Here is a 13,380-nt window from a genome sequence, read left to right as displayed (position 1 = left end):
TCTAACTATCAGATCTTTAGTCAATTAGCAACACTCAAAATTGAACCAAATAGGTGGGTTAGATTCCAATCTTCACAGCAAGGGTGTGTTGATAGCTTCTGTGAGATTCTAAAGCAAGTTTTTGAAGATAGCTGATACTGGAGGAATTTTGAGGAAGCTTGGCGGACGTGTATCTGACTGGGGATTAGTATTACCTGTCTAATTCAGTTTTTTATCAGCAACAATTGATCAGACTATGTTAGTTGGGAGTATTTTTTTGTCAACTAGGGCAGCTGAAGGTTTGTAATTAAAGGTCAAAGATCTGGGAGGTTAGAGCTGACCTAGGAGGACGATTGGAGTAGTCGACTGGGTTAGTTTTTGAAGAGTTTAAAGAGTGCTTAGGTATCCACTTATGTCAGCTAAAGATCAAGAGACATCAGTTGAGTGGATTGGTGCTTTGATTTGTTGTTTTCTGCTGGTGTTGTGGTGTTAGTCGTTGTTCCCTCCTCATGGTGGAGTGGTCGGACGAGCTATAGAGGCAAGTCTCCCCGACACATCAGCGGATACTAAAATCCGATGCCTAAAGCTTCTGAAAACTAAGTGTAGTGCTAGTGTGTGGGGTTGGCCAGAATGTAGGCAGTCACAAAGTAGAACTGAACAATGTATAGATGGAGGCAAAAACCCTAGATCTATGTCGTGCCAGATGCAAGGTCGTACCTACCGAGGATGTATAGCGGCGATGACACCAGAAATGTACAAAATGAGATAGAAACCCTAGATCTATGTTAACCACTCCGGTTAACATCATTTTCCAAGCGTGGTCACGCTTCTTGTAACTTATCCTTTTGTAACCGCACAAAGTGCTTAATGATAAAAGAGATATGGGATGACCGAGCTTACGACTTGTGTAATGCCAGCCGTAGGAATAAGATGTACATAGAGCTAGAAAGCTAGTTTTGGGCCCCCAATTGTAAATGGGCAGTCGACCATTATAAAAAGTGAGCTCATGTATATAAGACATTTTATGGAATATGAAAAGGGACAATCCCATTTGTCTCAATTGAGTCTTGCTCTCTTTCTCTCTCTCTCTCTCTCTCTCTCTCTCTCTCTCTCTCTCTCTCTCTCGCTTGTGGTTGCTTTCTTATGTTGTATGTTCTTGCTTGCTTGATTGTTGTGTATGCATGTTAGGGATGGTGTTAATGTAGCTTCTCTTCTCCTCTCCCTTCTCTTGTCTCTCTACCAAGATCCCTTTTGCATACATGTTGGCATGGAGTGAAGGTACAGCTTTCCATAGCTCCCTCCTTCTTTGCTCTTCACCTAGCTTGTGAATCTCCACTTGGTGTTATGGGTCACCCTAACCCCCCTTGAAACACATCCAACAAGAGATTACCTGGTGAACTGCAACTCTCATGAGGATCTTTCCAATGGCCGAGCTCGTAACCCTTGAGGTCTCCAAGCTCTACAACTCCTTGAGAAGCAATTCCACCGCGCCTCCCAAGCATTGTCACACTACCGCGTTGCACTACGGGTACTCATCCCTCCTCTCACCTAACTTCACTCACACACACTCACTAGCATGCATTAAGGAAAGAGATTAGCAAGAGGATTAGCAAGAGCAAGACTGGAGAGTATGTTGTATTATGAGAGATATTCACTTATATACATGGCCATAAGTGTTTACACTCACTTAAACTATGGGCCGACCGGACACTTTAGGCTCATAAGAGGCCTAATGCTATTATAATGACTACTCTCATAATATATCCATGAAGTACATCACGTAGGACTTTATCCTAACTTGCTACCACACGCTCTTACCATATCTCTATATGTACACACACCTCACATAGCACACACAATCGCACGCAACATATAAGTGCACAAACAAGAACCCATTTATTCATCATGCTCTCACATTTACATCCACATGTTCACCCACCTTCATGCATGTGCACTTGTAGTCACTTGCATTCACATGCATGCACCCCACACATTTGCACAGCATGTACATGCACGAATACTCCACCAGCACATACGAATGCACAAAGCCTCCCCCCCACCTTTCAAAAAATTAAAAAGCACCACCTCTCCCCCTCTCCCTCTTTTCAAAAATTAAAAAGCCCCACCCTCGCCTTTAATTTTCACTCCTCTCCCCTTTTAATTTCCCCCCCCCCACACACACACACATTTACACCTGCATGTGTGCACACATCTTGCTTGTGCATGCGCACATGTATCCCACATTCTCCTATTTTCATGCATTTACACTCGTGCACATGTACACCACACACCTCTACACCTCATGCATGCACACACATGTGAATAGCACGTGCATGTGCACGACACCCCTGCATGCGCACACACCTCAACAACACACACAGTCGCACATGCACACATACGTTCAAGTGCAAACACCCATTTACTCATCGTTGGCACCCGTACGTGCACCCACCTTCATGCATATGTACTTGCGTTCACTTACATTCATGTGCATGCACCCCACACATTAGCATAGCACATACATGCATGTGCACATACACCCCACTTGCACATATGAATGCACAAAGCCCCCCCCCCCCCTCTTTTCAAAAAATTAAAAAGCCCCACCTCCCCTTTCCTTTAATTTTCACTGCTCTCCCCTTTTAATTTTTTGCCCCCCCTTCTTCCTTTAATTCCTACACCCCCCAACACATTTACATCAACACACACACACACACACACACACACACACACTTGCATGTGCACACATACACACACACATGCACCTGCACTCGTCTTTGCACGTCTATGTGTGCGCACACACACACACACACACACACCCCGCTTGTGTACACACGTATGTACATGCTTTTTCACGCATATGTGCACACACACACTTACGTATATACACGTGTGCACACACATGCACTCGCACGTGCATGTACATTCACTTATATTCACACACGTGCATCATACACACACACACACACACACACATGCACACACCCCACCTGCTCCACCTACTCACATACGCCTCGCCCATGCATCACAACCGTATGCCCATGTATCACAACCATACGTACATGTATACAAACATATTTATGCAGCGTACATGTGCACGTACACACGTACATTCATGTGTAGCACATGTACGCATGTGCACACACCCCACTCGTGTGTAAGCACAACCCCACTGGTACAAGCATAAACCCCCTCCCCCTTCCCTCCTTCCTCTTTATAAAAGATTAAACCCCCCCATGTACCCCACACACATGCTCACGCATGCACATATACTCGTGTGCACACATGCACGTGCATACACCTTGCTTGTGCACTTGTATGTGCACACACCTTTACACTTTGTTTATGTACATAAATGTGTATGCACATTGCATACACATGTACACGCATATACGTACATGTGCACACATCCCACCTGCACATGCCCATACACATGCACATTGCGTACCCGCACATACACGGGCACTTGCACTGGAATACACAATAGCAAAAGTTGGAATACAAAGCAATGAATTACAAAAAGAAGTGGAGAGTAAATAATACTATTGCTTGCAAAAATTGATTACAAATTGATGGCTTGAAAAATTTGATTACAAACTGATGGCTTCCATCCATGGCGTTTGCCCAACCGTGTGCTCTAGGTAAGTAAGAAGCTATCTAGACAAACTATGGACGGATGATGTCTTACTTACAAGAGTTCTTGAACACAACGAACTTGATGATGAACTAAGGCTTCTAAACTAATCTACAAAATAGAGCACACCCGTCACCCGTAGAAACAACATGAGGGTGGAACATTGAGCAAATGTTTTTTCAACAATATAAATATATATTATATAAAGGACTTTTTTCCCAATTTATATATAAAAAACTCCCTTGCTTTTTATTTTTCCTAAAAAAATTAATTAACTAATTAATTACTTCATTACCCATTGCTCCCTTCGTCTCATTTCCGACTATTTTTGGCTCTCCCCTTCTCCAGCCCCCCGCCTGCTGGGCCTCCTCCACTCCTTCTCCTCCTTTGCCGTGGCCTCCCGCCTCCTCGATGCGGCCATCTGTCCCTTTGTTGTTGTCTGCCTATGCCCTGCAGAGCTACGTCCTCTGCTCCATTCCGTCGCCCGGCTTTGCTGGGCACCCTGCCGCCCGCCGGCTCCGCCCATCTGCTCCAGCCACCTCCATTCCCGTATGTAGCTCGTTGACAAGACCCTCCCAGGCCTGTCCCTGACGGACCTCGCAAGATCAAAAACCCTAACCTGAAATCCAACCCTAACGGTACGACAGAGAGAGTTGGTTGTATGCACGTTTAGCTCATTTCTCATCACGAAGCTAAGGGATTTTTGAGTGAGTGTGAGTGTGAGTGTGTTGAGGGGGGTATTAACGTCGTTAGAATGCAACACTAGGGCATATACGACCAACTGTTTACCACAACAGTCCATTGGGTGAGTATGAGAGTGTGAGTGGGAGAGAGAGCAACAAAGGTTTACCTGCTACCACAACAAGAGTCATTGGCCTCTCCATCATCATAACTAACACCGAACCATCCCCCCACAACCACACCCCACTCAGCTTTACCAAATCAAAGCCACGAGCATTGGCAAAGCTGCAAGCCCCTTGGTAAGAAGACCGAGCCTCCGATGCACCAACCCTACCGTAAGCAACCAACCGGTATACTAAGAATTTAATCCATTGCGCACAAGGAACCTTCATGCACACATCATGGCAGACAACACCACATCCACATCGTCACCCTACCTTGGGAGCCTAGAAAGTGGTCTCTAGATCTTGAGGATCCATTCATTGAAACGTCTCTCACCATTCAAGACAACAATGCAGAGATCACAACATGAATTTCACATTGATGAAGTGCTCACAACCTTGCTTGATTCACTTTACACTTTGGAATCCAAAGAGGAAGCAAACAACTCGGGCCCTCACTCTACACTAACACCATCTACTTTTCTTGACTAAAGGAACCCTCAATCTACGATAATTAATCTTTATAAGTTCATTCGTGAGCTTCAATCATCATTATCTTCAGCTCACATTGAATCATCAAAGATGGGTGCAAGAACAACACACTGGATCTCATACAAGAGGAGCAAAGAATGACATGTCTTAATTACATTTGTTGCTTACCTTGGGGCTATGTGCCACAGTCCACTACATTGTTGGTATGGAATTAGTATGGACCAACTTTAAGCCCATGTGCCACTACATCGTTCGTATGGAAATGGTATGGACCAACACCTGCTTTCGTAAAAAATTCACCATCAAAGATTTAATCCTGAAAAAGTGATGCTAAATGGATTCACACCTGTCACCAATTTGCAGGGGGTAAAGCGTAACAAGCACCAAGAGTAACTCGCACGCTAAGGGATGGATCTAAGCTAGGATGAGGGTGATGTTAACCAGATCAATGCTAGTTGTTGGCATAAGGCTTGAGTCATAGAATGCAAATATTTCATTTTACACTAATAATAATAGGAAGTGCCATTTAATGGAGTTCATATATCCTAAATTTTCATAACTCTTGCATTTATCCTTTTTAACAATTTTTGCCTATTAAAAATAGAAATGTCCAAAAATAGTCATTTTGTGTTGAGTCTTCCTTGGTGCAAGGATATACTAAAAGTCAAGTTGGAGATAATTTTTATAGATTATTTAATGGTGAAACAAGAATTTGATGGAAAGAAATTTTGGCTTGGTTTTGTCAAATGATAGGTAGTTGTGCTCATAGAGCTCGTGAGACAACACTAGGGTATGCTCAATAATCTACCATAAGCTTATTTATTTTGTAGAGTAGAAAACTAGAATAAGGTATACGTGAGCTTTGCACTGAGGACACACCCATCACTAGGGTGAGACAACACTAGGGTATGCTCAATAATGTGCCATAAGCTTATTTATTTTTTAGATTAGAAAACTAGAATAAGGTATAAGTGAGCTTTGCACTGAGTACACACCTATTCATTTGTATATAAGTCGATTTCCTTACTTTTTATAGAGACTATTAAATAAAAACCGCTGCCGTTTTTTTATTTACCTATTGTAAACGTCTCTTGCTACACTCTATTGCAACTCTTTTCTTGAAGAATTGCGTACATGATTGTGTTTGTGTGTGATTCATCTTCTATTTGAGCTCTAGTTTGTACGATTTGAGTGAGTGGGAATGTGTTTAGCTCAAGATTAAGCTTTATGTATGGCTACAAAGAACGGGCATGCATAAGAGCTTCTTAAGTCAAAGAGCAAACCCTCTTGGCTTGAGTTATAATCTTTGGTGAATAACAATGGAATTAATGTAGGCAAGTAGCAAGTTTGCCACCATTTGTGTGACTTGTTTATTTATCAATTACTTCTAGCATCTCAAGTTGTCATTAGTTTACGATTAGGCAAAAAAAGATTTTACATTAATATCTATGGGGAATTTTCTATTAGCTTCTTTCCATAGGTCCATATTCTTTTTCTATAATATCATCAACCACCCTTGGATTGTGTGACAATTTACCAACCCTTTTTCTTATAGCTATCCACCTTTGGACTCATGTAACTATGCACTTTCTCCCTATGATGATACCAACTACCCATTTTTCTCAACCATATTGATTTAGAGCCCATGAATACCCTTTATAATTATGAAAAGTTGTAAAAACATTGTAAATTGTATACAATGGACCTACATATTTCTAGGGTTACAGCTCTACTACAATTGTGCACATAGACAAAATAAGTAATATATTTTGATTTTCATAAGCAAACTACATATTTTTTGTATTTAAATACTTGTATGATTATGTTTAATATGAAAATGGTTTACGATAATTATTTAAATAAGTAAAAGAGACTCTAGGATATTGCATGTACACTTTCTCAAGGTATGTTATATGTGGGATTCTAGATTCTTTTGAATGAAGCACACAATTGTTTAATAGTTGTAAAGAAGCTCATTCAAAACAAGGCATGCTTACATTAATGCCTTACGTCATTTGTGCATAAGAGAAAAAATAACCCCCTTGCCATGTGTAGGCCTTGCCATTGATTTTTATTGGATAAATAAAAGTGGTGCCACAAAATATGATTTAGGCTAAATAAAAGTGATGCTACAAAATATGATTAAAGCTAAATAAAAGTGATGCTACAAAATATGATTTAGGCTCACCATCCAATATCCAAATTTCAGGTACTCTAAACTCTACACTACACTCTACACTCTAGAGAATGCCTATAACTTTACATCTTTGTGCCTACATATATTACATACCTTGGAGCTATCATTGCTTTTGTCTTTGAGTGCCCAAACCTAGAAAAGTTATGGCATGCCTATATTGTTTTTCACACTTGTACTAAAAGGGTTAGTGACACTAACTATGTCAAGCGAATTTTCTCATTGGTTACCCATTTATTTTTGGGTAACCAATCAACCATTTCCACATGAAACCACATTCAAAGCCATATGGAAAAGATTAACCTCTCTCTCTCTCTCTCACACATACACATGAGAGAGAGAGAGAGAGAGAGAGAGAGAGAGAGAGAGAGAGAGAGAGAGAGAGAGATTAAATGATTCATCCACATGATTGAATAATAGACAAAACTTCATGACAATGCAACATTTTTCATGAAACGCTTCATGCTTTAAGGAAATGGTGCAAAAATAAAGATAAATAAACTTCGTAAATGATTAGAGGTGGTGGTTACGAGTCTTGAACGACTCAACATAGCCTTTTCCATCTAATCCCTTCTTGAAGAAGGAAGCTAAGAACTCACCAAATGTCATTGGCCTGTAAAGAGGTGGATGGCTTGCATCCAATAAAGCAGGGGCAGGTGATATGATAGTGTCATCAGCTGGGTTACAAAATACTGCCATTGTCATGCGGGGATTGTGCTTATTCACAATAGCTCGATGCTCCACACTCTTGTACTTTCCATTGCTTATAATCTACAACGCCATCAATACAATATGTTTTACTAGCTTTATTAGCATTCTTAAGGTGAAAGAAGTTTTAGAAAACCTTTCTCATGCTTACTAAAACAAAAGCATTGTCATGCCTTCTCTTACTTGTTGTGCAAAGTTTACGTTGGAGACAAACATCTTTCATATTCCATCTAAAGTACTCAAACACAAGTATGATACAAGATGAATTGATGAAAGTCTACATTATAGAGCAATGGGAAAAACAAACACAATACTTTATTGGTGGAAATAATTTAATGGTCCAACAAGTATGATACAAGATGAATTGACGAAAGTCTACATTATAGCAATGGGAAAAACAAACATAATACTTTATTGGTGGAAATAATTTAATATTCCAACAATTTATTAAAAAACAACATATATTATTACTCAATGCTGTACTTTCAAAGCCATTAGGGAAATCAAGACAACAAACCTTGGGGTCTCACTTCTAAGAAAACTCCCATATGACCCATGTACATGGAGTAATTAAAAACATTGTCTATTTCACATGTTTTTGTGAATATAGAAATAATCTTTTATATGTACACGTACTTGTAAATTGAATTTATAACACCCTTGATGTAAATTGATTATATATAAGAAAAAGAGAAAAAGGACTTTTAGTTTTAACAAAGTTGAATCCAAAAACTTAAAACTTGTAAAACAACATCTCTTCTTTGGGCCCGTTATGTAAAGTTTATTTAGTTTATCAAGTTCTTATCACCGAATTTATTCCTTCCATAGATGAACTAAATCTTAGGTTTTTCCTAATTTTGAATTTAAAAACTAACTATAGCATTAAGACAAGAATATTACCTGCAATTGATCAGCAATGTTGACCAATATGGCATTTGAGATGGGCTTCACCAAGGTCCATTTGTCACCTTTCTTCACTTGCAAGCCCAAAACCTCATCTTGTAGTAAAAATGTCATGCCCCCAGCATCGGAATGAGATCCCAATCCTAAGGTTAGATGAGGTTGGGGGCAAGGTGGGTAGTAGTTTATTCTAAGAACAAGGCTTGCATCTTTGCCAAAGGCTCTTTCAAGGTAGGATGGTTTCAATCCAAGATTTATTGATAATACTGCCATCAAAATCCTGTAAAGTTTATGTATCTCTCGACTGTATTCATCAATGGTATCTCTGTTGTTGGAAAATAATGCAAATGGCAAGTTAATATCCATCTAGTATAACCCGTTTAGGTCAAATAGTACAAAGTAATGCAACTTTAACACAAAATTAGTAGGAAAAACTTCAAATAAGACTTGGAAATTTATTTGATGATTTGATGCCATATGTATGACTCATCCTTAAAGGGTTTGTAAGGAATTTATTTCCTTCTAAACAAGTTTGTGAGAGAAAATACTATGACCATTATCCGAAAGGGTGGGTCATGGTCTTACCACTTAGGTTAGAGCTCTCCCATCTTAGCAATGGATTGGGGAGAAAATGAATGGGTACATCTTGTCTGTCTAATCTATGATGCACAAATAAACCATGCCCAACTCATGGTTCTACTCTAGTAATGAATTGGGGAGAGCATTTAAACACTACAAGTATCATACCCATCCACCTAGTAATGAATTGGGGAAAGCATTTGAAAACATACATCATACCCATCCATAAAATAATACAAGTATCATACCCATCCATCTAGTAATGAATTGGGGAGAGCAGTTGAACACATACATCATACCCATCCATAAAATATCACTCAATACACATTGCACATCTAGTGGGTCTATCACAAAAATAGACTTGGAAGAGCTTCCAAATACAAGTATCATACCCATCCATCTAGTAATGAATTGGAGAGAGCATTTGAACACACACATCATACCCATCCATAAAATATACAAACAATACACATTGCACATTTGGTGGGTCTATCTAAAAAATGGAGCTTCCAAACACAGGTGCCATATCCATCCGTGGGAGGACATGGACATACACCACATCATGGTTCCATCTTAACAATGGATAGGGGGAAGCATTTGAGCATGTATAATTGTGGCCATCCATGAGCATATTCCATATAGGATGGACACATACATGTTGCCAATCTCATGCTGTAGTAGCAATGTATAGGAAATAGCATTTGAACATAGAGATCATGGCCATCCATGAGCCCATCCATAGGGGATGCACACATACCCTATTTCAATGACATGGGTTTATCTTATCAATGGATAAGGGAGGGCATCTCAGCACAAAGATCACATGCACTACATCGGGGGGCCCATCTCATATGGCGAGTCCATACCGAGAAGAGCATGCGAGCCCAAATAATATTGTGGGAGCATGTGAGCACAAAGATCACATGCACTGCATTGGGGGGGGGGGCATCTCATATGGTGGCGAGTCGAGGAGTGCATGCGAGGCCACATAATATTGTGGGAGCATGTGAGAACCCACACAATATATTGTGGGAAAATGTGCAAAGCAAGAAGGAGAGCAAAACAAGGGAGAAGTGGGCGACTCACCGGTAAGCTTGAGGGTTGTCCGGCCAAATCCCATCCACATCTCGATCTTCGGGCGGCCAGACGTAGTGAAGGAAGTAGTCACCCCAGTCGAGCACACGATTTTTGGCGATCCCCATGCGGCTGCCATAGCCGGTCAGAGATCCGGGCGTGTTGGCATACAACTGTTTCTCTTCAAGGGGCAGCTCAAAGAACTGCGCTGCAACCCTCTTCACACGCTCCAACAAAGCAGGTGATATAGAGTGATTGATTAGCTGAAAAAAGCCCCAGTCCTCACACGCCATAGCTATCTCTCTCATCACAAACCCCTTCCTCTTTTCATCTTGAAGCCCTGAGAAATCGATAACAGGTATTCTCTCCTTCATGGGTATGGTTTCTTCTCTTTTCTCTAGCTTGGGTCTGTCAGACAGTGGCCTTACATACATTGGAGGGACAGTTTGTACCCCATTCGCTGCTAGCTCCTGCACACTTTGGACTGGCTCATCCCAATCTAGATCTTCAAAACTAATGCTATCCACAGGCTTTGCATCAACAGTAGTGTGCTCGCTTGTTGCCATGATCAGGAGCGCCTAGCAAGGCTTAGGGCATTGACAGCGTCTGAATCTAAATTGAGAGTGAACAGCATAGTGATGAATTCTCTCTTTGCAAGCAAAGATCTCACTCAGAATATGGGATCAAGTTTTTGGATACAATGAGCTCTCAAGTTTTGGGTTTTCCCATAAAAGCTGCAAGGAGGAATCAAGGCAGCTTTTGGGAAAGCCAAGAAAAGAAAAAGTTGGTGGGCGGCCCTTGAAAATTCATAAATTATTCCATTATTTATTGTTACAAGTTCCTTTCATGTTCCTTCTCCCTTTGCAGTCATCCCTATCCAACATCCAAAAAATAAAAACAATAAAAATAATAATATTATTTTATTTTATTTTACTTTTTTTGGGGGGGGGGGGATTTCACCACTTTCACCTCCAATCTCCTCTCAATATAACAACCAATGTATGGCTCTCTAGGTCTCTAATGACAATCTTGGGTAGGGGTTTTTTACTCCACTTTCACCTCCAAATTCTCCTCTCTAAAATTGAGGCAATACAACAAACAATGTATGGGTCTTTAATGACAGCCTTCACTACACCCATAGCCATTGGTAAAGAGTCTTGCGACCAAGTGTACACGTACACTTATTATTTTCACACATGTGCTCGAGGGTGAGTTGAGAGGATAGATTAAAGGGATGTCTCAACTCATCCCAAAGCAGATTGAAATCTCAAATTTAAGGGATAATATAAACTCAAATAATACTTCAAATGGTGAAAAAATGACACAAATAGTAAGACACGAGGGTGGGGCCATGTATGTTAGCAACTTTGACAATCTATAGGGGTAGACAAAACGATGCTAGAACTATGCATATTCTCATCTTTAAAACTTTACAAACAGTGACATCTCTACTACCTGTTTCCTTTTTTTTTTGGAATGCTTTGTTTGTCTTTTTCACCCACCTTCATTTAGGTGCTTTGTTTGTCTTTTTCACCCACCTTCATTTAGGTGCTTAGTCACTTATAACTTTATATATAGGGCTTGCTTTCACACTGCTCTACATTCTTGTGGAGATGGGGATAGTTGTAGGTTTTGCGGTGGTCTAGCTCGTAACTAAATTGATAGCTAGATAGTCGAACTTACCAGTTCGTAACCTACAAAAGGCACAATCATTTGGCACAATCATTTCTCTTAATTTAAATGCAATGCCAATATTGTCTCGCCATACATACTTCTTTGCATTCCGGACCTACCTCTAGAAACGAATGTAGAGAAATACAATATTGCACGACTCGTGGTTTTTCATGACAATAATTTTTTTAAAATTGGTTGCAAACCATTAATTGTGTAGAAAACATACTCATAGCTACACACTTTAGATATACTGTAGAAACATGCCTTTGATTAAACCATTAATTGTGTATAAACATGCCCATAGCTACACACTTCATATATACACATTTTAGAGGTTTTAGTACACAAAGTATGAACCATCATTCTTCTTTCTTGAATAGGCCATTGGTATGTTGTGCTTCTTCATCCTCGATTAGTATGGGGCCATTGGTACGTTGTGGCTTTTCTCATCCTTGCCATGGAGAGGGGGTAGCTCATACATTCATATTACATGTATTGTGCATCCATCTCAAACTTTCACTATACAAGAACCTTAACAAGTGTCCCCACATTTGAAAGGGGAGTTAGGCATCTACAACTAGGGGGAGTCATGATGGTGTCACCTAGGGAGGTGACCACTATATTCAGAGTTGATAATGATATCACTAAGAGCACCATGAGCATGCCCAAACTTGAGAGGGGAGCTCGGCTTTTACAAGTTTAGAGGTAAGTGAGGGTTCTACCCATGGAGGTGTTAAGATGTCAAGCTCAACATGAGCTGACACTCACGAGGTGCATGCATGAGCTGACACTCACGAGGTGCATGCATGATCGTTTGACATTTATATCACTGGCGGGTTTGGTAGCTGGCACCTTCGACATCTGGACTACACCAAGACTAGTCCACATCTACTTACTCCTCTTAGCATGTTCACATTATGGACCGCTTGTATATACTCTATTATGTGTGTTAGTCACTTTATCTTCTTTGTAGACCTCTTTTGTCCAGAGATTCGACATCTGGACTACACCAAGACTAGTCCACATCTACTTACTCCTCTTAGCATGTTCACATTATGGACCGCTTGTATATACTCTATTATGTGTGTTAGTCACTTTATCTTCTTTGTAGACCTCTTTTGTTGTGTGAAGAAGAAGAAGAATTTTTAGCCTCTCACCTTGTGTGTTCTCTTCTAGGTTTTGTGTGAGTGTGTGTGTGCAGGAGCTCAAGATCTCTTCTAGGTTTTGTGTGAGTGTGTGTGTGCTTTGCAGGAGCTCAAGATCTCTTCTCCCATTCATCTTTTCATAGTATCAGAGCTTGGTTC

General features: G+C 40.4%; 1 protein-coding gene across 1 annotated transcript; it reads right to left on the bottom strand.

The window, feature by feature from the left end:
* Window positions 1-7,587: 7,587 nt before the first annotated feature.
* Window positions 7,588-11,161, bottom strand: LOC147640819 (jasmonate-induced oxygenase 4-like). The gene is made up of 3 exons (XM_086815795.1): window positions 10,415-11,161; window positions 8,750-9,074; window positions 7,588-7,912 (listed from the first exon to the last, which is right to left on the bottom strand). The coding sequence occupies exons 1-3, from the start codon at window positions 10,966-10,968 to the stop codon at window positions 7,655-7,657; spliced, it is 1,137 nt and encodes a 378-aa protein (XP_086671921.1). The 5' UTR covers window positions 10,969-11,161; the 3' UTR covers window positions 7,588-7,654.
* Window positions 11,162-13,380: the final 2,219 nt, after the last annotated feature.

Source organism: Cibotium barometz, chromosome 2 (genome assembly GCF_041138505.1).
Source record: "Cibotium barometz isolate CiBa-2024 chromosome 2, ASM4113850v1, whole genome shotgun sequence".
NCBI lineage: Eukaryota > Viridiplantae > Streptophyta > Polypodiopsida > Cyatheales > Cibotiaceae > Cibotium > Cibotium barometz.
This window is presented reverse-complemented; position numbering and strand designations above follow the sequence as displayed.